This window comes from Gambusia affinis, linkage group LG01 (genome assembly GCF_019740435.1).
Source record: "Gambusia affinis linkage group LG01, SWU_Gaff_1.0, whole genome shotgun sequence".
Classification (NCBI taxonomy): domain Eukaryota; kingdom Metazoa; phylum Chordata; class Actinopteri; order Cyprinodontiformes; family Poeciliidae; genus Gambusia; species Gambusia affinis.
The window spans coordinates 41,309,780-41,333,598 of NC_057868.1; the positions used below are offsets into that span (position 1 = coordinate 41,309,780).

General features: G+C 48.3%; 2 protein-coding genes across 6 annotated transcripts in view; both read right to left on the reverse strand.

The window, feature by feature from the left end:
- Window positions 1-3: 3 nt before the first annotated feature.
- srpk3 (SRSF protein kinase 3) lies at window positions 4-12,372 on the reverse strand. Of its 2 annotated transcripts, none has more exons than XM_044131358.1 (17): window positions 11,955-12,372; window positions 11,146-11,224; window positions 9,202-10,217; window positions 7,584-7,692; window positions 7,418-7,505; window positions 7,260-7,347; window positions 7,065-7,171; window positions 4,936-5,101; window positions 4,678-4,703; window positions 4,194-4,286; window positions 4,053-4,104; window positions 3,176-3,394; window positions 2,455-2,552; window positions 2,264-2,371; window positions 1,527-1,596; window positions 1,360-1,452; window positions 4-1,283 (listed from the first exon to the last, which is right to left on the reverse strand). In XM_044131358.1, the coding sequence occupies exons 1-17, from the start codon at window positions 11,962-11,964 to the stop codon at window positions 1,099-1,101; spliced, it is 2,607 nt and encodes an 868-aa protein (XP_043987293.1). In that variant the 5' UTR covers window positions 11,965-12,372; the 3' UTR covers window positions 4-1,098. The 2 variants fall into 2 exon arrangements, with proteins under 2 accessions (XP_043987293.1, XP_043987379.1); XM_044131444.1 differs by having other exon boundaries at window positions 3,176-3,355; window positions 11,955-12,371.
- A 3,152-nt stretch (window positions 12,373-15,524) lies between these two features.
- The window catches only part of plxnb3 (plexin B3), a 41,880-nt gene continuing 33,585 nt past the window's right edge, over window positions 15,525-23,819 (reverse strand). For all 4 annotated transcript variants that reach the window (XM_044131778.1, XM_044131699.1, XM_044131921.1 and 1 more), the window contains 25 exons: window positions 23,661-23,812; window positions 23,472-23,577; window positions 23,241-23,377; window positions 22,969-23,145; window positions 22,338-22,503; window positions 22,128-22,259; window positions 21,942-22,046; window positions 21,713-21,874; window positions 21,423-21,574; window positions 21,243-21,343; window positions 20,878-21,095; window positions 20,626-20,804; window positions 20,450-20,516; window positions 20,228-20,374; window positions 20,071-20,151; window positions 19,918-19,996; window positions 19,731-19,834; window positions 19,569-19,647; window positions 19,126-19,292; window positions 18,894-19,054; window positions 18,676-18,823; window positions 18,533-18,597; window positions 17,430-17,505; window positions 17,283-17,357; window positions 15,525-17,213 (listed from right to left, as the gene is read on the reverse strand). In XM_044131778.1, coding sequence (XP_043987713.1) covers window positions 17,109-17,213; window positions 17,283-17,357; window positions 17,430-17,505; window positions 18,533-18,597; window positions 18,676-18,823; window positions 18,894-19,054; window positions 19,126-19,292; window positions 19,569-19,647; window positions 19,731-19,834; window positions 19,918-19,996; window positions 20,071-20,151; window positions 20,228-20,374; window positions 20,450-20,516; window positions 20,626-20,804; window positions 20,878-21,095; window positions 21,243-21,343; window positions 21,423-21,574; window positions 21,713-21,874; window positions 21,942-22,046; window positions 22,128-22,259; window positions 22,338-22,503; window positions 22,969-23,145; window positions 23,241-23,377; window positions 23,472-23,577; window positions 23,661-23,812 — 3,141 coding nt within the window. In that variant the 3' untranslated portion in view covers window positions 15,525-17,108. The remainder of the gene's footprint in view (window positions 17,214-17,282; window positions 17,358-17,429; window positions 17,506-18,532; window positions 18,598-18,675; window positions 18,824-18,893; window positions 19,055-19,125; window positions 19,293-19,568; window positions 19,648-19,730; window positions 19,835-19,917; window positions 19,997-20,070; window positions 20,152-20,227; window positions 20,375-20,449; window positions 20,517-20,625; window positions 20,805-20,877; window positions 21,096-21,242; window positions 21,344-21,422; window positions 21,575-21,712; window positions 21,875-21,941; window positions 22,047-22,127; window positions 22,260-22,337; window positions 22,504-22,968; window positions 23,146-23,240; window positions 23,378-23,471; window positions 23,578-23,660; window positions 23,813-23,819) is intronic.

The window sequence follows — 23,819 nt, forward strand, 5'->3', positions numbered from 1 at the left end:
GAAAAACTTTAACGTTTCATTTATTATTATTATCAAACATAATTTCACAACCAGCGATGCTCATAAGAAAAGGTTTAATTAAAGCACAGAAACATGTTAAATTACAACCAAATGAACCGATCCGCTGCAGGTTTCCCTCCAGAACCCAGAGAACCGAGCGGTTCTACACCACCAGGTCCAAACGGTTCTGATTCAGCCCCAGCAAACCCAGTAAACCCAGAACTGATCCAGCTTGTATTCTGAAACCAGAGAACACCTGACCAGGTGAGATTCTCACAAAAACAGGTAGAACATCCCCCTGACATCATCAGTGATGTCACAGCAGGGGGTGGGGCAGTTTCAAGGCACTATCGTCATCAGAACAGGTGAACAGGTGGAAGCTCGTTATCTACTGATCAATAATCAATAAGCAGGAAGTGACAGATCAATAAAAACTATTAAAAATCAGGAAAATGAGACAAAAACAAATTTCAGCTGATCTGTGGAAGTTCAGCACCAGGAACTCACACAGGTTGATCGACTGACGGCTGATCAGGTGATCGCCAGATGGATAGTCAATCGATCACTCGATGACCGATCAATAAAGGAACAGACTGGCTTCATAAATTAGATCGACTCAAAAAACCGATGAGAAATCAGACAGGAATTTCTGATTCTTCTGGTCTTCCTTCAGGTCCAAAAACCTAAAGGAAGACTCCTGTTCCTGTGAGGAAGAGGAAGTGAGTATGAAAGGAAGACAGGAAGTCAGGAGGAAAAACAGGAAGTCTAACAGGAAATGAGGTACAGCAGCACTGAAGTAATTCCAGCTCTGACAGTTCACCTGTCCAGGTGATCAGCAGCTGTTATTCTGGGACTAAACATCTGGATGCTTTCACCTGGCCAGGTCAAAGGTCGTCTCTGAGCATCGAACCAGCCGGACCTCAGTTCAGTTCAGACAGGTGAGTCTTCCTCAGGTGTGACTGGCGGTCAGCTTCAGAAAGGAGGCGGGGCTAAACCGTTCTTCGCCCCGCCCACTGACCAGTCGGCCAATCAGCAGAGGCGTCTCCAACCACACGGGTCAGCGAGTCACAGTGAGACAGGTGTGTGTGCAGGTGTGTGTTATGTGTGCAGCCAGGTGTGCTGCAGGCACTGCGCCGCCGTGGCGCGGCGCTCCGGCTCCATCTCCAGCATGGTGAGCAGGAAGTCGCTGAACTGCGCCGCCTGGTCCAGCGGCCACTCGTACTTCTCCAGCAGAACCTCGAACAGTCCCCACGGTTTCAGGTTGGAGATGTGCCGCAGCTCACCTGGACAGGTACGTCGAGAGAAACAGCCGATCAGAGAGCCGATCAGAAACCGGTGGGACCTGTGGGCGGGTCTCACCTCTCCTGGTGAAGTATTCCCTGGAATACCTGCCAGACAAGGCGAAGGGCAGCGGCAGCGGACCCAGCAGCTCCATGATGTGGGCGATGTGATCTGCAGAGAGATTGCACAACTAAACACACTGAGGAAGTACAGAACCAGAACCCGCCTCGGTACTGCTGCTCTACCTTCGTCTCTGGTGTAATCTTCTCCTGAATGCGGCTCAAACAGGTAATCCCCGGTGGCGAGCTCGAACGCCTGGAGGAGGAAAACAGGTCAGACTCGGTTCTGGACTCGGTTCTGGACTCGGTTTTATGTTTTTTTGCCTTTTTGGGACGGTGATTTTCAGCAGCCAGGTTACGGTTGCTGCAAAACATGACAACATCCTGGAGGGGTTGAATATCGTTGCTGTATTTAATTTGTTTAATGTTAATTAATAAGTGACATAAAAACCACTTATATATAATTATATATATTCATTTTTTTATATTCATCATAAAAATATTTTTACTGTCAAATAACCTCATAAACAGTTTCCACTGGGGATAACAGTAAAAATAATAACAACAATAATAATAATGGCATTATTTTTATTATTACCTTCCAGCCTATCAAATTGTCTAGTAATAATATTACATCAATATTTGAAACACCTGGGGTCACCAGGTGGTGGCAGCAGAGAGCTGCCAATAAAACCTTTGAAATGCTTGAAACTGTTATTCCTCTAGTTCACCAGCAGGGGGAGCCGTTTGTGTGAAACCTCAAATATTCTGAGGAGTTTCCAGAAATCCAACAGAAAGTTTCTGAAAGTTATTGACTGTGTGTGTGTGTGTGTGTGTGTGTGTGTGTGTGTGTGTGTGTGTGTGTGTGTGTGTGTGTGTGTGTGTGTGTGTGTGTGTGTGTGTGTGTGTGTGTGTGCGCGCACCATGCAGGCGGTGCTCCAAATGTCCGCTGGCGGCCCATACTCCGCTCCGATCAGAACCTCCAGGGCCCGGTACTGCCTGGTCTGGATGTCCTCGGTGAAGTGTTTGTGCTGCTCAGACACAGTGAGGGAGAGAGGGAGCCGTCTGATTGGTCGGAGCTGCACAGGAGGAGGAGAGGATGAAGATGTCTCACCACCCAGCAGGCGTTCCCCAGGTCGGCGATCTTCACTCGGAGCCGGTCGGCGTTCTGCGGGTCCAGAGGATTCAGGACGAAGTCCGACGAACTGAATCCTGCCGACAAGAGAACAACTTTGGTTACAAACTCAACCAATCAGATCGCTGACCACCTGCTGGTGAGTCAGCGTCATTACACCGTCTGATACTGACACCAACCAAGCAGCTAGAAAACCAAACAGGTTCACTTTCCAATGTCCAATAAGACCAATACCATCAATACGACCAATATGATCAATGTGATCAATACCATCAATACAATAAATTCAATCAATATGATCAAAGTTCTGCTTCAGACTCCAAAAGAAGAACAGAGACAGTAGAAAATGTAACTTTTATTTATTATCGTTTATTTCACCAGAAAATGAAAAATCCTGGCCAGAATATTTTAACTTTATTGTCAGTAGTCAGCCTTATTTTACAAAATAATTTTATCAGAATAAAATATTACGAGGAAAAAGTTGTACGACAATAAAATTACAAACCAAAATACTGCAGACATCAAGTCTTGATGAATCGAATCTTTGTTGAATCAACTTGTTTTTATAATTCTCTGACTTTCTTCTGCTAAAATCAGGACTTTATTCACACAATAAAAAGAGAAAAAATCCTAATCTGGCTCTAATTCTGCATCGTAACAACTGAACCAAATCAGATTAACGCCCAACAGAACGTCTCACCGTCTCGTCCGCTGGAGCATCCCGACTGGGTGGAGAGCGCCGACTCGGAGGTCGCTGACATCACTGAGCTGGAGAGCCCTGATAGGCCGGAGGCGGGGCTGGAGAAGCGTCCGGGGGCGGGGTCACTGAACCTGTCGTCCAACCAGGAGCTGCTGGACTCTGGGCTTGGCTTGTGATTGGCTGTGGAGCAGAAAGTGTTGCCGTTGACGACCGCAGAACCTGAGAACGAAGAAACATTTCTGCTGTGTTTTAGTTTAATGGACATTTATGCAGAACGCATCGCAGCAGGAAGGAGGAGAGTCGCCAACAAGACAACGCAACAATTCACTGGCAATTCAGGGAAAGCAACTCACAACATCTGCTAGGGTCAAAACATTCGCAGACCTACAAAGTCCTGTCTTCATATTCTGGACCAAAATGCTAATGCTAAGCTAGCAACCTTTAAACATACCCAGACAAACCGTGTAAAACAAGAAGTTACCGACATATCAGACTAACTCAGTCTGACCAGAGAGGACGTCTTCCCTCACTGTTTGCTCAGTAGGAGGCAATGCTGCTAAATCAATGACTGACTTCAACTGGAGGCATCATGTGACCAAAAAGGAACCTGGAACCACCAGCTGACATGGACAACTCCTGGTTTAAACAGCTCTAAACAACTTTCTAGAACAAACAAATGTTCAAACGAACGAACTATATTAATCTGCAGGTGGAAAACTGACATTTCAGTAGCGCCCATCCAACAACTGACATGGGTAGATGGGTGCCTGATGCTGCAGCCTGGGGCGCGTCGGGACACAGCGTGGGGTTTAAAGCTCTTCTGCAGCCAATCAGACTGAAATAAACCATTAACGTCCAACAGGCTGCTTTTACTCACAGGTCGGGTCGGCATCGTCAGGCTGCTGTAGACCTTCCTCCTCGTCCATCCTCTGGAAACACAGAGAAGCACTAATGTTCATCTGACTGGCTGCTGCTACGTCACTGCAGTGTCCATGAAGTACTGATTCTACAGGTCTACCTGTATATCCACGAGCCTTTCCTCTAGGAGCTTCTGTTGCCGCTTTGCCTTCCTTTTCATCTTTTTCTTCTTGTTTTTTGACAACTTCCCCATCTACACACACACACACACACACACACACACACACACACAGGTGAGGCCAGGCAGGACCAAGCAGATCTAGTTTTACTCAAAGTGTGTTGATAACTTTCTGCCTCAGGAAGTGGGTGTGGTTGTGGGGGCGGGGCTAAGCAGGTCATGTGACACCTGGGACTTAAGGTGAAGTTTCTAACTATGTCATTTCTCTGACAGCCACTAGGTGCTGCTATAACAGCTGCCAGCCTGCGTGATGTCACTGTGGCCACGCCCACCTAAGAAAAACTGTTTTTGCTAACATTCACCAAAACCCCAACTGGAATCGAAATCATGATACGTTTATATCCACTAAAATGCATCGATTTATCAAAGAGAGTTAACCGATCAGAGGTCACACCTGGGCACTCACCTCGTCATCCCTGGGAGCCGTGCTAACTAGAGACACACAGATGGAAGCAACCATCAGGGAGGAAAGACAGAAACAGAAAGAAGAAACGGTTCAGTTAGAAGAAGCAGGTGAAGGAAAGACAGGAAACCACAGGAAGCCAGTTCAACCACAACCCACAGTTACTGGTCCCAGTAATCACGCTGACAGACTGGCTGGGAGAAGTTCTGACTCTAAAATACACCTCCAGCACCTCCTGACCAATCAGCTGCTGGCCCTCACCTGATGACCCTGAAGGGGGCGGGGCTCCGGCTCGCTGCCAGATGGTGGCCTCAGCCGCCAATCTCCTGACGTAGACGTCATCAACAACCAGCAGGATGTTCTCCGGCTTGATGTCCGTGTGAATAATCTTACACTTGGTGTGAAGGTAGTCGAGTCCCTGCAGCACCTGGAGACACAACCGAGTTTGGGTCAGAACCATCGAGTGGCTACCGGTCAATCAGCCGGAGTACGACGTAGTCAAGGAGTCCTAATCACCACGTCGGAGTTAAGGCCCCCACATACTGGGTCAGGGGTGGGCAACTCCTGGTCCTGGAGGACCTGGGGGACCTGGAGGGTCTGGAGGACCTGTAGGGTCTGGGGCAGGGGTCTCAAACTCCAGTCCTTGAGGGCTGCAGTCCTGCAACTTTTAGATGAGCCTCTGCTGCACCTGAATAGAATAATTAAGGCTCTGGAGAACTGATCTACACAAGGTGGAGGTGATTAAGCCATTTCATTCCAGAGTTTTGTACCTGTGGCTCATATAAAAACTGCAGGGCCCTCGAGGCCTGGAGTTTGAGACCCCTGGTTTAGATGTTTCTCTACTTCAACACACCTGACTCCAATAATGAGGTCGTTAGCAGAACTCTGCAGAACCCGACTGCACTGAGGAGAAGATTCAGCTGTTGGGTTCAGGGTGTTGGACCAGAGAGACTCTAAGAGCTGCAGGACACCGGACCTCCAGAACCAGGACCATCCAGCCCTGGACTAGGACCAGCTTCCTGTGTACTTGAGGCGAACACAAAGCTGCTAAAGGGAGCTTAGGGCTCAACAAAGGTTCTAGCATCCATTTGGATTGTGGAAAATCAAGGATTAGTCGTGAGAAATGTAAGCAATAGATACCCTAGACCAGGGGCCACCAACCTTTTAGAGACTGGGAACTACTTCACGGGTCCAGAGCACAAAAGCCAGACAAACCTAAACCACTGAAGCAGAACACACTTTGTTTTATTTTAACACAAACGATGTTAAATAATAAAGACATGGAAGTGAAGCCTATAAACCCAGTAGATCCACGTCCAGAGGAGGATGTAGATTCCAGGTCCAGGTGGTGTCAGAGTCCAGAGGAGCAGAAGGTGAAGCAACAATGTTTGATTCATTGGGAACGTTTCCACTAGATTAAATGGTTTAACCCTCAGTTTTAGCTCCACGCTCAGGAAGAGCAGCAGAGGTCAGTTAACTGGTGACCCATCAGCTCTGCAGGTCAGGAAACATCAAAGAAGCTCATAAACCGGCGACCCAACAGAACCGACCCGGTAAAAAGCTCCACCGGGATCCAAACCGATCTTAGAACTACAGGAGGTTCAAACTCTGATCATTCAAATAAACAAAAGCAAACTGACCAATAAGATTTAAGCTCTGGGGTGACCTTTGACCCCCACTGACTCACACAGACGTACGCTTCATACAAGACGGGTTTTTTTCTCCACAATTTTAATAGTAAAGAGGGTTAAATAATAAAAAATCCAGAAATTATTCTTTTCTTTTTTCACTTAAAGGAAAATCTCAAGGTTCACAGAGTGTGTTCAGCCGTACAGCTGCAGGCGCCGCCGCCCTCCGATAAAACCCTGCAGGCGCCGCCGCCCTCCGATAAAACCCTGCAGGCGCCGCCGCCCTCCGATAAAACCCTGCAGGCGTCTGACCTGTTCTGAACTTTGACCATAGAAAACAGTTTTATGCATAAAGCAATTTATTTAAAATTTTTTTATAATTTACTTTTAAAAAATTTAAATATAAACAATTCAATGTAAAAACATTAAATTAAATCATTTCGTTGGCAGTGCTCCCTAATGACAATGGCTATTTGTAGAACTTGCTCGGCGGGCGACCGGGGGCCCGCGGGCCACGTGTTGGACACCCCTGGTCTGGACAATGAAATGTGAGCCATTTGCAGACGGAGTGCAGAGTTTGAATAGTACGCCCATGGAAGTATCTTTAGAAAACATATGGTTCTAAAAATATAACCGACAACAGTGTGACCACCATATTGTCTTTGTCCAAGTTATGGCAGAACCAGGAAGTTCTGACCTTTTGCAACATAACATGCAAAACCTCAATAAGAACATTTTGCTGCACGTTTGTGGCGGAGGTACCTGTCGGATGATGGTCTTCACACAGACCAAAGGAAGTCCCATATAGTTTGATTTAATGATCCATTTTAATAACTGATGACCCAGAACCTCCAGAACCATACAGACATCTGAGAGAGGCTGAGGAAACTACTGGGACAGGTGGACGACGGGTGGACACAGCCTGCAGACAGACGGACAGCTCACGGTCAAGGATACGAACTCCATTGATTCCAGAGATCTTGAAGTCATCAATGAGCTGGACGATGGTTTCTCTGTACGAGTCGGAGGGGTCGCTGTCCCTCACCTGGAGAGAGACAGGTTACCTGAGCAACCAGTAACCGCTGGTGGTAGAGATCAGGACATCAGATACTCACACATCGCAGCAGTTTGATTTCATCCAGAGCCGTCTCGGTGTAATGAGGAGCGCTCTTCACCACCTTCATGGCCACAAAGCGCTTCTTTCTGAAGAAAACATACATTGAGAGTCTGAAACGAGTCGATCTGTTCAAACACGCTTTTCAAACACAAGTCACTACTGACTGCAGGTCCCAGCAGAGCCACACTGTGGAAAAGTGTCCCCAGCCCAGTTTCCTGACCACATGGTAGCGGCCGTTGAACAGGTCTCCGATCTTTACTGGGTAGTATCCACCTGGAGAGTCAGAGACCACAAAGTGAGACTTGTCTCCAGGTACAGGGCAATCCACAAATACCTGATAGTGACAACACGAGAACATGAGAACCCTAACCCTAACCCTAACCCTACCTATCCATCAACACTGACAAAGTGTGTTAGCAGTGACTGACCTACTGATTGCTCTCAGTCAATTCTCACTTCTCAGTAACTAATGTTACTGAGTGATTAATTGTCTCAAGAACTATTGCGATAAACAATAATATTGTTTGAAGACCTTTTTACACTGATTTAATGGAAATGACATAATAATTCATGTGATTTCCTGCCAAAGATAGATACACTCTTTTGGTTGAATATGTATTCAACCAAAAGAGTTCAGATTATGAAGATGGAACATCGACTACCTGATGCAATAGTTCACACTACACGTTAGTTCACTCCTACATTGATTAATGCCTGGTTTTAAAATGAGTTCACTGGACTTGTAGCCATTATTTTGTGCCCATTGTTGGACACCGCATGGCCTGATGGAACCCGATGGAACCTGATGGAACCCGATGGAACCCGATGGAACCCGATGGAACCGTTCTACCTAGGATTTCTGTCGGCTAATGTGTGATCTCTCAGGTTTTGAAAATGGGCCGACAATCGGCCGACAGCTCTAAGATGGTTGCACTCCAATTAGAGTGCCTAAGGATTGAGACTAGGGGTGGGCAACTCCAATGCTCAAGGGCCAGTGTCCTGCAACCTTTACATGTGTCCCTGGTCTAACACACTTCAATCAAATGGCTGAATTACCTCCTTAGTGTGCAGTCAACTTTTCCAGAGTCCTGCTAATGACCTGGTCATTTGGCTCTGGTGTGGTCCTCCAGCAATGGAGTTGCCCTCTCCTGGTCCAGAAGATCCATCAGTCTACGGGACTGGCTTAGATTATCTTAAGCTATCTTAGTAGCTATGCTGCTGTAGCCTTAGGTGGCTAGAGGTCAATATGACTCCAGAATTTCCCCACCCAAAGATTTCAACCATGCCTCTCTCTCCTTCATACTATCAATGTTTTGGGAATACATACAGGTTCTCTGCAAGACCTGCTCTAGGCAGGGTTGTAATCTGGTCTTTGTGTTCTATTGGCAACCTGTCCAAGGTGGAACCTGCCAGGAAGTCCTCCCCCCAAAGGGTAAAGAAGAGTTAAAAGGACAAGAACATGTTCGGTTTGTGTTGTTTGAATGGCTGACATCGATTAAAATGGACAATGTACGTCTGACTGGCTGCTAGCTTACAGATTCCAACAAGCTGTCAGTGATGGGACATCTTTCTACTACAAGTCAGGGAAGTATAACTGGTAAGTTCTCACAGATTCAAACTAACCCTTTAGAGAGGTACATGGCTCAACTGTCCTAGTTTCTCTTCAACTTGAGAGGCAAAAATGTTTGCATCATATTGAATTTGACTTTGTGTAGTCATGTTGTGCAGAGGTGAGAAGATGGTCAGGTGTCAGTAGTAAACCTGATGCTTTAATAGACTCACCTTTACAATAATCTGAAGGGTCTTCCTGCTCTTCATCATCAGAGCCAAGCAACTGGGCTGGGGGCGGGGTTAACTCTACAGGAGGCGGGCTCTGATGAGGAGGGGGCATAGCCAGATGAGATGGGGCAGATGATGTCATGAGAGGGAAGCTGAATGGAGAATCCAGAGAGCAGAGGAGAGAGGAGGAGGAGCACAGAGGGTGGGAGGAGGTACTGGAAGTAAAGGTCATTGAGGTCAGGAGGAAAGGGTCGGAGTGGGAGGGGCTTAACATACAAGTGGGAGGAGCTTTAACAAGGTTTTGTGCAAATACTGCAGAAGTCTCAGAGGTAACGCCTTGTGGTGAGGTTGCAGGTGGTTGGAAGAACTCAGTAAAACCGTGTGCTGAGGCATTCTGGGTAATGTTGTTAACATCTGGTGGTGACTTGCTGAGACTTTGGCCAAAGGTTTCTAATGCAGCAGAAGATGATTGTCTGGGGCACTGGGAGTTGTTGAGAGTAATTTCTGGAGGCATTATAGTTTCTACAGGGTCTGGAGTGAATATTGCTATCTGGTTTACGCTCCTGGGACGCAGTGCCTGGATCATCTGGTGGGGGTTCTGAGGAGGAAGTGGTTGAGTAACTGGACTGTGGGAACTTGGTGACTGTGCTGAATGCTGGGGGCTCTGGGGGCTCTGGGGACCAGGTGACTGGGTGTTCTGGTGGGGACTTTCAGGACGTGGTGACTGGGGGCTATGGGAATGGGGTGACTGGTTTATGTGGTGGGGGCTATGGGGAACAGGTGACTGGGTTGTCTGGTTTGGAATCTGGGACGTGAGGGACTGCTGGGGACCTTGAAGGCAGGGTGTTTGGAAGGATCTCTCGGGGGAACGTGTGCCGGCCTCTGGTCCCTCTGGACCTTCCCCGTCGGTGCCGTTGGCAGGACCTTCTGGGGGGAGCTGGTCTTTTTGGGGGTCATTCTGTAATGGTATTTGGAGGGGAGTATCACCAGTCTTCAGAAAATCACTGCCCTCTTCAGGCCTAAAAAGGAAATTAAGGGTGGAAAACAATTTCAGAATGCAACATTTGGAACAGAAAATCCCATTTTGATCCATCATCTCAGAGTCTGGATTTATGCAGAAGGTTTCTAAACGAGTCCAATTCAACCTCCAGGACTGATGCAGCTGTGGCCCTGGGATCATATCCCAGACTCCTACATCTCTCTGCCCGGCTGTCTGATCATATGATACCAGGAGGTTTCAACCACACCTCTCTCCTCTAGTATCAGTGAACTGGGCACACACACAACTCCTTTGCAAGATCTGCTTTAGGCAGGATCGTAGTCTGTTCTTTGCTCTACCTTAAAACCCTTTATTTATTGGTAACGTGTAATAAATAAAGGAACAGAGGCGACGTTCTCTCAGGTAACTGCAGATCATTCTGCTGGAAGCTGCTCAGCCCGGTCCGTCATGGGAACGTGTGGGATGATGTGGAGGGACGCAGTACCCGGTCCTGACCGTGTCCATGAGCTCTGACTGACCAGTGTAAACTAAAAACAGCTGCAGGTGATGTCACGGCGTCTGCAGCTCGTGTGTCGCCCCAGTGAGCGCGCTCAGGCTATTTCGGTGCTGCTGAGGCCACGCTTGGACATGTCACATGGAGCTGCTGCACGCCGGCTCAGGATCCAGCTTCTGCTTCTATTTGTGGCTCATTAGTCTGCGGGTCAGCGGACCTGCGGGTCAGCGGACCTGCGGGTCAACGTGTGGTTCCAGTGAGCCGACCCAGTTCTGTCGGACTGACACCAAGAAAGAAAATCATTCAGAACCCAAGCATGTCGGGCTTCTACTGCGGATCCACCTTCACTCACTTTGATGTGCAGACTCCACCCCCTGATAAGCCCCTCCCTCTGCAGTTACATCACTTCCTGCTGTGACACACCCCTCAGTGTTTGTGTGATCTGCGTTCCTACCGGCTGTCAGCTCGGACTCTCCGGTGTTTCTTGCCTCGCCGTCGTTTCTTGCCTGTGGGGGCGGAGCTTCCGACAGCCGCTGAGAAAAACAACAAAGAGTCAGAATTTGTTCCCATCACTCACCACCAGAACCAGAACCCGGTGACTTCGGGTTCTGAACAGAACTTAATGCCAGACTGAAACATTTCATCAGATAAGATCGGCTCTCCAGCAGTCGGGGATCAAACCACCGAGTGACTCCATCATGGCTATTTAGAGCGGCTGATCTGATCAGCTTCACCAAAGTTTAACCACAAAACACGGGAACGCAGCTTTGCTCCACGCCGAAACTCAAATATAGACATCCAGGATTAAACTAACCAGAATATTTGAGGTTAAGATAACCAGAATTAACCCCAGATTACCCAGATTAAACTAACCAGACGGTTCAGGGTTAAGATAACCAGAGTCTGTCAGTTAATCAGACTCGGATTTCTGCATCATTTCTTACAGGAAGCTGTTACATAGTTTGGACCTGCCCTGCAGCTTCTGACCGGACCCCAGCAGAACCTGGTCAGGTTCTGACCAAGAAGGACCTCAGAGAAGCAGCTCGGAACCAGAACATTTAAGGGTTAAGAATGAAAGCAGTACAGCAGAATTTGACTATTTCTGGGTCAACTGATCCAGACCGGAAGCTGGAGCATCTCTGGACCAGCTGATCCAAACTGACAGAAATAAAGTAAAAAGTGTTTTTAATGGAGTCTGGTGGAGACGCTGGCTGGACCCAGAGTCACGGTACCACCCCCTGAACCGGGTCGGGCCTTCTTTACCTATCAGCATGTCCGGTTCCTGTCTTCCAGCTGAGCCGGTTCTCAGACAGAACCTTTCCGAGGAGCAGCAGAAGCAGGTTCTGAAATGCGGAGATGGTCCGGACGGGACCGGACCGCGGCCTGTCGGTCAGCAGACGGTTCGGCTCCGTTAGCTCCGTTAGCTCTCCTGCTGGTTCCGGATCAGACTCCGGGTGTCTGGATCCTGGTTCTGTTTCGGCTTTGGGACGGAGTCCGCTCCGTTAAAGAGGCTGTGCAGCACGTGCTGGTTCGGTTCTGCCCTGAACGAACTCAACAGCTGCTCGGTTTGACACCGGACACCCGGCTCTGCGCATGCGCACTGACCTGTCAGGCTGAACCGAGCAGCGGCGGATGTGGAGGATGTGGGGCCGAGGGTCAGTTTGTCCTGACAGGAAGTGAGATCAGAGAAAACAGGAAGGCAAAAGACTCTAGAATTTTATTTTATTTTTTAACTTTTTATTGGATATACAAGAATAACAATAACAATCTCAAACAACACGTCAATAACAGACATTACAAAAAAACAAAAACAAATATCACAACTCCTGCTGTTGACAGATCCAATAAAGAGGCTAGAACAAAGTACTAAAATAAAATAAAATAAAATAAAATAAATAAAATAAATAAATAATAATATACGATAAAATAAATTCATCAATCAGAGGGGATTTTATTGCATTTAAATTCTGCATCTTTTAAAAAAGGAAAGTTCATTTTTGAGAGCAGAGATTGAGAGGCAGCATTTTGCATAGAGACATTTCTGGATATAATATTTAACTACAATAATTAGAACATTGACTGAAGATCCCATATTTTTTTCTTTGATAGATAAACTGAACTGAATGTTTTTAAGGAAATAAAATCCACATTTATTGTTTTAGAAGACAGAAAGTTTCAAAGTTGATCCCATAAGTTTAATACTTCTTTACATTCATAAAACAAATGTTTAGTTGTTTCCAAAAACCACAATTCTCCACATTAAACTTAAATCTCTCTCTTTAAAACTCATTTGAAGGATTTATGTTATTAATTATTTTAAAATGTAATTCTTTATATTTAGGAATTGGGAATTTCAAATAATTTATTGTGATTTTAAATAACCTAATTTTCCTAATCATAGATTTGTTAAAATTTTGTAAGAGAACTGAGCGTTTTGTTCTTCCATAATATTTATTGAAAACTGATTCAAAAACCTGTTGCTGCATTTATTACCTCTAATGTCCAGATGCTCCGTTTGGAGAAATTAGTTAAACTGTTTTTACTGACAGAATGAGAACATCAGGGATCCTGTAGAAAACTTTCTTATAAACTGTTAGTGAACAATCAGTTCCAAACTTCCTGTTAAATTCCTCCAAACTCAGAATATCTCCATTTCCATCCAGTAAATGAGTAACTGACCAGATTAGTTTATTCCACCAGTCGTTCATAATTATAGATTTTCTACATAGAATGGCTCTGTTGTTCCACAGTGGAACATTAAGACTCTCTAGAAATCTCCATAAAGTTTCCATTGATGTCTCCTTCCTGTTAGTGGAAATATGATCCATATAAAAGGTTTTATCCCGTCCAGAACCTGATCAGACGATTCTTCATCCAGACATTTCCCAACCCAACCAAGCAAATGGAGCTGATTCTGTCACTTTCATGAAAACGTAGCTGGTCTTTATTGATACTGAAGGGATAAATCCAAACCAAAGCGAACCAGTTCTGAGATTTAGAGCCCCGTTCGTAAAGTTACACAGTCAAATATTAACAGCAATAATTTGGGTTGTCTAAATAAGTTTATTTAGCTTACTTACTAATTAAGCCAAGTATGTAGGAAATGTTTAATGTACTGGGCCAGGGGCCCCAGACGGCGTGAGCAAAGAACCGGCCCTGGCAGAGGAACAAATAAAAGCAAAGAAACAATAATTAAAATTAGAACTTTATTTTTATGATACAAACTGTTTGACCTGTGGCCCTTCACAATAAAAGCACATTTTTAATCTGAGATAGACTCATCTTTATCATGGTCTTCCTCACAGATATTTACAGGCACATTTACACACAGCTACCCCCCCCCCCCCCAGACCTGAAATTATTGTATTCAGTAGAAAACAGCTCCACCAATCAGAGCTCAGCTTCAGTCTGTACACTCATTAGGTCACCAGTGGAAGCCCCGCCCCTTGTTTCAAAAAGTAAACATCGAAAGATACAAAAAAGAAGAAAGCACCATCATCATCATCATCATCATCATCATCATCATGCAGAAGCTACTGTGAGTAAAGAACTACGACTACGGGTCAAACACAGGCCCAAAAAACACAAACAGCAAAACATGGAGAAGAAACATCAGCAGCAGAAGCAAAAGAATCAGCTGGACCCGGTTCTGGTCCGGTTCTACAGCTGGACCAGCATCAGTCTGTCTGCTTGGTCCAGCCCGTCCATCAGTCCAGGAAGGTTCTGATGGTTCTGATGGTCCTCCAAGATCCATATAAATTATAATAGTTCTGGCCAGCCAGACCAGTTAAACCAGTTAAACCAGATGCAGCTGGGCTCACTTCCTGCTGAAGGAACAGTTTATTTTATCTTCCCATCATGCACTGGGACGCGTTAGGTTGCCCCCTAGCTGCAGAGCAAAGGCACAGCGGGGATAAATAATTATAAATAGTCTATACAACACAATAAGTTATTAACTCGGATTGTTCTAATCGATTAATAGTGTCGTTGTTGGAGAAGAACCTCGCTGCAGCAACAGGAAGGGGCGGGACGGACCGCTGTCAGTCTCAAACCTTATTTGGACATGGGACCATTGCACTCCGGAAGTGAAGGGGGCGCTATTTCCAATATTTTCCGCGGCCTCCTGTTTTTATTCTCTTTTGAAATCTGTGATATATTTTCACCTTTAGGAAGGATTTTCACTCTCAGCATGTTTTTGAACTTCTCTCTCTTTTTACTTCAGCTCAGCTCAGTTTTTAACAAATTCTGTACATTTCTTCTAAATCTGCTCCTTAATTGAGGCACTGAAGTCTACTGCCTCTAGAGGCGGGGGGTGGTAACACAACTAACATAATTGTATTAAATTAGAATACCACACAGTCTTTATTATTTGTTATTAATTTTTCATTTCTGTGAGGAGGTAAACCCAATTAAACGACCTGGAAGTGGTTCCGGTTTCACTCTATGACCAACCTGTTGAAACTGTGACAAATTTTAAATACTTTGGGTCATTCCTGGACAGTCCACTCAACTTTGCTGAAAACAATGAGTATATTTTTAAGAACTGTTCTCAGAGACTCTATCTTTTAAGAAGACCTATTGATATAGATCAAACTCCAGACCTGGAGGCCCGCTGTCCTGCAACCTTTAGATGAGCCTCTGCTGCACCACTTGAATAGAATAATTAAGTCATTAAGGTTCTGGAGAACCGATCTACACTAAGAGGAGGTCATTAAGACGTTTCATTCCAGTGTTTTGTACCTGTGGCTCATCTAAAACCTGCAGGACTGGAGTTTGACACCTGTGATGTAGAGGTCACCCAACTAGAGGTTTTGTACAAGACAATGTTGAATGTTTTAACTTTTCATCTCCTTGACTGGTTTGGTCACAGGAGCTGCAGAACAGCAGACAAACTTTTAATACTTTGAATGGCAGGTAAAACGACTCTGTCTCAACTGTTTGCTGTAAGAACATGGGAGACTGAAGGGACATTTGAGCAGAGAGCATCCATCTTGTTTTTCATCAGTTTGATCCTCTGAGCTCATGGAGGCGATACCGTTTCCCTCTGGTACCTGAGGACATCGATCACAAGTCATTTATTAAAAGTGCAATAATTATTCTTAACAAAACTAAATAACATTTACATGTAGCATGTAAAGTATTTTACTTGATGCACAAATTGTTGATATTGTGAATCTATGAATGTGTTTTATTTTGTAGTTTTAGAGTCAAAGGGAAATTTCCACCATGACTGATTAGTTTCTTTTTCTATGTATAAAACTCTACAGACACACCAAAATCTCTCAGAATAATATGAATGGCACAGTAAAAGCAAAAGATGTGAATTTTAGCTTGTATCTGTTTTACAGTTCTGGTTGTTAATTAACAGATTTGTTTTTCTTCTGTGAATCTAATTCATTTGTTTCTTATTGACATTTGCTCAGTTTCTTATGTATACATTGTAAATGATTTTTATTATAGTTCATCATGTTGCTTTTCATATCTGCTTATTTCTTTTATTCCTCCTATAATAGATTGATCTTTTTTGGTGCCAATAATGCCGAAATTAACAGTAAATAATAAAGACTCATTTATTAATGTAATTATATTAGTTGTGCTACCACCCCACGCCACTAGAGGCAGTATCAGACCCAAAAAGATTCTACTAAGGAGCAGATTTAGAAGTTCACAGAAAGCTACAGAATTTGTTAAAAACTGTGAGCTGAAGTAAATAAAGGAGAGAAGTTCAAAAACATGCTGAGAGTGAAAATCCTTCCTAAAGATGAAAATATATCACAGGTTTCAAAAGAAAATAAAAACGGGAGGCCGCGGATAACATAGGAAATAGCGCCCCCTTCACTTCCGGAGTGCAATGGTCCCATTTCCATGTAAGGTCCGAGACTGACAGCGGTCCGTCCCGCCACTTCCTGTTGCTGCAGCCAGGTGGACTTGGGCGCAGTGCCCGCCAACATGTGGACAGGTTTCCCTTCTCACCGCCGCAGCTCGACCTGAGTTCCGAGTCCAAAACCTCAGCAGAACCGGGTCAGATGAAAACACTCCCTGATTCAGATTATTGCGTTCAGAAACGCCCAGCAGCACCAGAACTTCTGGTTCTGGCCGTTCAGAGTCCAATCAGCTGGTTTCAGTAGAAAAACATAGAAAACAGCAGGTTTTATGTCGGAACTAATACAAACACAGAAGAAACTATTGAAGTTGTGCTTTTAGACTCAGACAGCAAAGAACTCTGGGAATTGTAGTGCAAGGCAGCAGGTGGCGACGGTGTTCCCTGATTGGTTGGATTGTCGTAAGATGGCGGCCGCCGCCGTGTGAGGGAACCGGAAGACCGATTATGAAAGACTGGGCGTCCCCCACGCAGACAGACAGGCAGCAGCCGTCCAATCAGCTTCGCTGTCTCTCCTCTTCCTCAGGACTCGCAGGTCAGAGGTCAGTGACTTTGTTCTCCACCAGGGCGGCAACCTGCTGCAGCCGATACGCCAGCTGCATCTTCTGACCTGACGTGTCCTCCTCCAGGGACATGATGACCTGCAGACAGGAAGACAGGTTTGTACCTGTGCAGGTGAGAGGTCACAGGACATGAGGGGGCGGAGTTACCTGGTCGTAATATTTGTTGATGTATTTGTAGAGTTCATGAAGAGCAACAAGACTGTTCATCTCTGAGGCGAAGCTCTGCAGGGAGACAGGAGGAGTGAGACAGGAGGAGAGACAGCTGGTTCTGGTTCTGGTTCTGGTTCTGTTTACCCCGGACAGCTCCGTCAGAGTGGAGTTCATCTCCTGGTAGCATCCTGATGCGGCGCTGTGGATGTCACTGTAGTACCTGAAGAGCGAGACAGAGAGAGAGAGAGAGGAACTGAGCAGAACCAGGCTGGGCCGGAACCAGAACCAGACTGGACCGGAACCAGAACCAGACGGGACCGGAACCGGAACCAGAACCAGACTGGACCGGAACCAGAACCAGACTGGACCGGAACCAGACGGGACCGGAACCAGAACCAGACTGGACCGGAACCAGACGGGACCGGAACCAGAACCAGACTGGACCGGAACCAGAACCAGACGGGACCGGAACCAGAACCAGACGGGACCGGAACCAGACGGGACCGGAACCAGAACCAGACTGGACCGGAACCAGAACCAGACGGGACCGGAACCAGAACCAGACGGGACCTGAACCAGAACCAGACGGGACCGGAACCAGAACCAGACTGGACCGGAACCAGACGGGACCGGAACCAGAACCAGACGGGACCGGAACCAGACGGGACCGGAACCAGAACCAGACGGGACCGGAACCAGAACCAGACGGGACCGGAACCGGAACCAGAACCAGACTGGACCGGAACCAGACGGGACCGGAACCAGAACCAGACTGGACCGGAACCAGACGGGACCGGAACCAGAACCAGACTGGACCGGAACCAGAACCAGACTGGACCGGAACCAGACGGGACCGGAACCAGAACCAGACGGGACCGGAACCAGAACCAGACTGGACCGGAACCAGAACCAGACTGGACCGGAACCAGAACCGGACTGGACCGGAACCAGAACCAGACTGGACCGGAACCAGAACCAGAACCAGACTGGACCGGAACCAGAACCAGACTGGACCGGAACCAGAACCAGACTGGACCGGAACCAGAACCAGAACCAGACTGGACCGGAACCAGAACCAGAACCAGACGGGACCGGAACCAGAACCAGACTGGACCGGAACCAGAACCAGAACCAGACTGGACCGGAACCAGAACCAGAACCAGACTGGACCGGAACCAGAACCAGAACCAGACGGGGCTGGAACCAGAACCAGACTGGACCGGAACCAGTGGCAGTAGCTGTCTCACCGCTCCACCAGCTGTTTGTAGCGCGGGATCTCTCTGGCATAAAGCAGCTTGTTGACCGGAGAGTCCTGATTGGACAGAAAGACAGTGTGATGTCATATGGAGGGGACAGAGCAGACGGACAGCGGCGGGACAGACGGTCCTACCCGTCCCACTTTGTGTTCGGAGGTGGTGCAGGAGTCGATGAAGGTCTGGGCGATGACGGAGAGGACGGCGTCGATGCTGTCCGTCACCTGGACGTCCAGGACGAACTGCGGGTTCTTCAGGATGTTGACCCAGAACCTCAGAGGGAGACTGGAGACGGACGGGTCAGAGAGACACCTCCCAGAGACGGGCGTAAGGGGCGGAGTCCAGCAGGTCTCACCTGTTTGTCTTCCAGATGTGGACGGTCTCGGGGTCGTCGATCCCGTGTTTCTCCGCCATGTCGTCCAGGAAGTCGAAGAAAAACCGGACAGCGATTGGAGGAGGACGCTTGGTGCTGAGGATGGCCACAAAGACATCATCCACGAACTTCTGCAGTGTCCCCTGCAGAGACACGGACACCGTCCATCAGCCACTCCCCTCTGTGTGTGTGTGTGTGTGTGTGTGTGTGCTACCTTCATGGACAGCAGTCTGGTCAGGTAAATCTCAGGAATGGCCTTGGCTCTCTCCCGTTCCCTCATGCTGCTCTTCCGGTGTTTTGGGATCTCTGAATCTTCGCTGCTCTTCACCAGGTGCCACAGACGCAGACCCTCCTCTTCCTCACCTTCCAGCATTGGTGTTTCTATGGCAACAACAGACTCCGTCAGTCATCCTGACAAGAAAATCTCGTATGTCGCAAAGGACCGATTTGGTCCTCGGTGTTTCTGAAGACGTTCCAGGAAGTTGTGCTAACTGGTTCCACCCGTTTCCTCCTGCCTGTTCTGTGGGCCGGGTTGCGTCAACTGTCTGGGTTGTGGTCAATGGTTGTCTTACTCTACAGTTCGAGCTGTTGTCAACGCTTCAGGTTGTCAACAGATTTCCTGTGAGATTCTGATGGCTGACGTGTGTTGGTTCTTACTTTCTCCGGTCTGAAACACCTGGTTGACCCCTGAACTGAGAAATCGAGGGATCAGGGCAACTGTGGCGCCATCTGGAACCTGAGGAACGGAGAATGTGACGTTGAAAATGAGCAGGAGTGAGACAGGAAGGTGGAGGCTCGCTGTGATTGGTCGGTTCCCACCTTGTAATGCTGCAGGGTGTTGAGCCTTTTCCAGCGACCTTGAACCACCGCTGTGACATCATCGTCTGACAGAGTCAGGTGACCTGCCTGACCCGAACGCCACTCTGCAGACAAACGTACACAGGTGAGAACCGGCCGCCTGTCAGAGGAAGGAGAGGTGAGCCAGGTGAGGAGGACTAGTGGGTACCCAGGTCCAGACTGTCAGCTGCTGGTCTCTGAGAGAACGGAGCTCCTCTGTAGACCTGATCAAGGATCTTATCTTTCACCTGGACACAGAAGCACACAGACAGGTGAGCAGCAGAGCGACAGGTGACCAGGGGTCTGTCCAACGTGTCCCAACCTGGGTGATGGTGTCGGTGTCGAGAACTTTAATGGGACACGGCTGAACCTCGACTCCGTTCTTCACCAGGACGTTCAGAGTCTGAGGAACAGGTGAGACAGACAGGTGAGACCAAACCCGGTTTGAGTGCAGGAGGTAGTCCTGTCGCTATAGTTACCATGGCAGAGTAATCGATGTCCTCTCGCAGCAGATGGCTGTCGTTGAGCGTCCGCTTGGCCTTCCCCGTCACAGCGTCCACCGGGCCCTTGTCCACCTGGTACTTTATGGCCCGGTAGAGCATGTAGAGCGGCTCCCCGGCCACTTCCTGTCAGACAGACAAGTGAAGGTGAGACAGGGGAGGGGCAGCTGAGGAGAGACAGGTATGAACAGAAACTGATACCTTCAGGAAAGAATAGAGGCAGATGGACATCCAGTTGGTCAACATCTTCTCAACAACTGTCTCCGTCCTGAAAGACAGAAGAGCCAGATGTCAGTCCAGGTTCTGGTTGGACCCTGAGCGGTCCGGGTGCTCTGGTTCCGGTTCAGCAGCATCTCAGGTATGTTTGTTTCCCATACCGGCGCAGCATGAGTTTGGGGTTCTTGGCGACGTACTGCTGCACCAGGTCCTGCAGCAGCGTCTTCATGACCTCGGTGAAGTACTCCAGCTTGTCGTGCAGCGCGATGGTGAGCAGACTGGCCATGTAGCCGCGGTCCCGCTGGGAGAAGCCCTGCTGGGCCTCCAGGGTGTGGATGAACTGCCGATCAGAACCACAGCGTCAGACCCAGCGGCCCCCTCAGGTGGAGCCACTTCACCTGAGTGGAACCCACCCTGGTGAGGAAGAGTCTGTTGTTGAGCAGGTTGTTGAGCTGCTGGAGGCCCTGCTCCACCGTCGGCCTCCTGGACTCCGGCAGGTCCAACTGCCGGCTCAGCAGCGCCGTCTGCTGGCCAGGGAAGAAAATCCTCTCTGCGTACGTCTTGTAGTCAAGCAGAGGGAGACCCGGTCCTCCCACGTCGCTGCTGAGGTCCATCATTTCTGTCATCAGGTCTGTAGGACGGGAAGAAGAACAGATCAATCAGTAGGATGTCAGCGGATCAGAACCTGGTAGGCCATAGACACACTTCTGCTAATCTGCTAACAGCACCGCTAACTCTTAGCTTAGCACTTTAGTATCTTTGAGTTAGCGCTGCTCACCTGTGAACTCTTTACGGCACTGATCTCCCACGTTGATCTCCAGAGTTTCCAACTGCAGCAGAACCTTCTTATAATCTCGGAGAGCCTGTTTACTCTTCCTCCTGTAGAGAACAAAGCAGAACGCCGCTCAGCGGACCCAATCAACTGGATCTGGAGAAACCGGACAGCAGCAGGTTGTACCTGTACATGAGAATGACGATCAGCACCGACAGGATGATGACAGCAGCTCCTGCACCCAGACTGATCTGCGCCGCCAGCGGGATGGGGGATAGCAACGAGTCGCTGTCGTACTGGACCAGACCCAGGTCCGCCTGCAGGTTCCCCATGAACACCTGAGAGACAGACAGGTAGACTAACAGCATGGACGATCCTGCTGGACCGATCCAGTCTGGACAGAGGAGACCAGCACATGCTGATGGAGGTTCTTCAGGCTGCTGGACCCGGGTGTTGTTAGTTTTTCTCTTGGTTACCTTCAGCATGGGCAGCTCGCTGCTGCCGTCCACGCTCAGAGGCTGGTTCTCAGGGGGTTCGCAGTACAGGTGGGTTCGGTCCAGAGTCTTCACCTCACAGTCTTGATCTCCAAGCTGAGCCCGGACTTCATCCTTGGACATGGCTCTGGTCAGGTCCAGACCCTGAGGGACGCCAAGACATCATACCACATGCTGCGTCCGCTGGAGCAGCCAATCAGAGTCACCGTACCTCTACAGCGATCACTCCGCCGGGTTTGAAGCGGTACGGAGCGTCCGGAGCGTCTCGGTTCAGAGGAAAGAACTGGGGGTTCTGGTAATAGGTGAAGCTCTTACCCTGATGGACAGAGACAGACGGAGACATCGTCAGACTGAGCAGGGTCTGACGCGGCGGTGAGGAGCAGGCAGGTGACGGCACCTCGATGCTGTCGTAGTGGACCCGGACGTTGTCCAGCTGAAACCACACCCCCTTAACTCTGACCTCTGGGGGCACCGCAGGGGTCAGACACGTGATCTCAGAGGGCGACAGGACAGAGCAGCGCTCAGACACCTGAGACACGGACAGGAGAGAAGACAGGTGAAAACAGGAAGGTAGGGGGCACCTCCCTGGTTGGTTGGTTCATCTCACTGTGGTCATGGTGCCGTTAAAGACCAACTGCTGCCTGGCGGTCAAGAGAGCCAACCGCCTTCTCCGTTTCACTCTCTGCACCTCCAGAGGCTCCACCCACACAGATACCACCGGGTCCTGCACCACGTCCAGGTTCCTGCCCATCACCTTGATGACACGCCCTCCCCTGAGAACAGGAAGTCAACTCCTTATTAGGAAGCAAAGGTCAGACCATGGATCCCAATTAGACATTTTTAGAATTTTAAATTTCAAAATGATGTCATTAATACGCATTAACACAAATCCAGAATTTGTGTTAATTGATCAAATGAGATGTGACACACTAAGATATGATCACATTGTTTTGTTTTATAGATAATGTAAGAATTAAAAGGCAGGACTACAAACTGTAAACCTGTTGGCATATAGTGGCGGAGTGAAAAATGACAGTAAATGTATTATTTAATATGTTAGCTCCCCTCCCTGCTAAATGGAAGATGGTACAAAATTACCAGTCAAAAATGAACAAACTCATTGATCTGTCAACATTTGAATCTTATGCGTTTTATAGGAAACAGCAGTTTGTTTGTGTCACTCGCTGTTGTTTTGTTTCTAGCGTACAGAAATACATGGCGCAGTGATTGGTCCTTACGCATAGAAGCTCTCTGCAGGTGTAGCTTTGGTGATGACGGGGTCGTCCAGGTAACGAAAGGTAAGATCAGGACCGGTCCGATTAGCTTTACCAAAGAAGACCCGAACCGGAACTGGTCCGGTCCGATTATTAGAACTGGTCTTGCACACAAACTGGGAATCAGTCACTTCATTCAAACTGGGAGGACACAGAAAAACGGAGACATGTCAAACTGAACTGAACACTGAACCAGGAAGTACCATCAGTCCCAACAGAACCGGGTCAGAACTCACATGAAGCAGGGCTGCCGGTCCAGGAAGGCGGTCAGGTCCGAGGTTTGTCCGGTGAGCAGCTGTTGGCCTTTGATGGTCAGCTTGGTTCCTCCAGAAACCGGGCCTTTGTCTGGAACCAGACCGGTCAGCTTAGGGTTCTGGGGAGAGACCAGAACAGCAGAACTTTGGTCCGCGGGCCTGAGGCCAGAACCAGCACAGCTGAACAGAACCGCAACGCTCCTGCCGTCTCACCTGATAGGTGAACCTCTGGGTCGATCGGCCAGGTGGAGTGGTTCCCACGGTAACCTGGACATTCCCGACCCGGTAACTCCCACTGCTCTGCAGCTCACACACGACCCTAACACAGGTGAGCAGGCAGGTAAAGACTGGTGGAGCAGTGAGCAGCCAGGTGTTAACTGAGGTCCAGTCAGGTGAGTCTACCTGGTGGAGATCTGGTATCCTTCAGGCTGAGCCACACAGGGGACGTCTGCCACCTTGACTCCGCCCACCACGTCCTGGTACCTGGTGCCCAGGTTGGATCCTGTGATTGTTACCAGGATTCCACCCTCCACAGGTCCGGTCACAGGATGCACCTGCAAA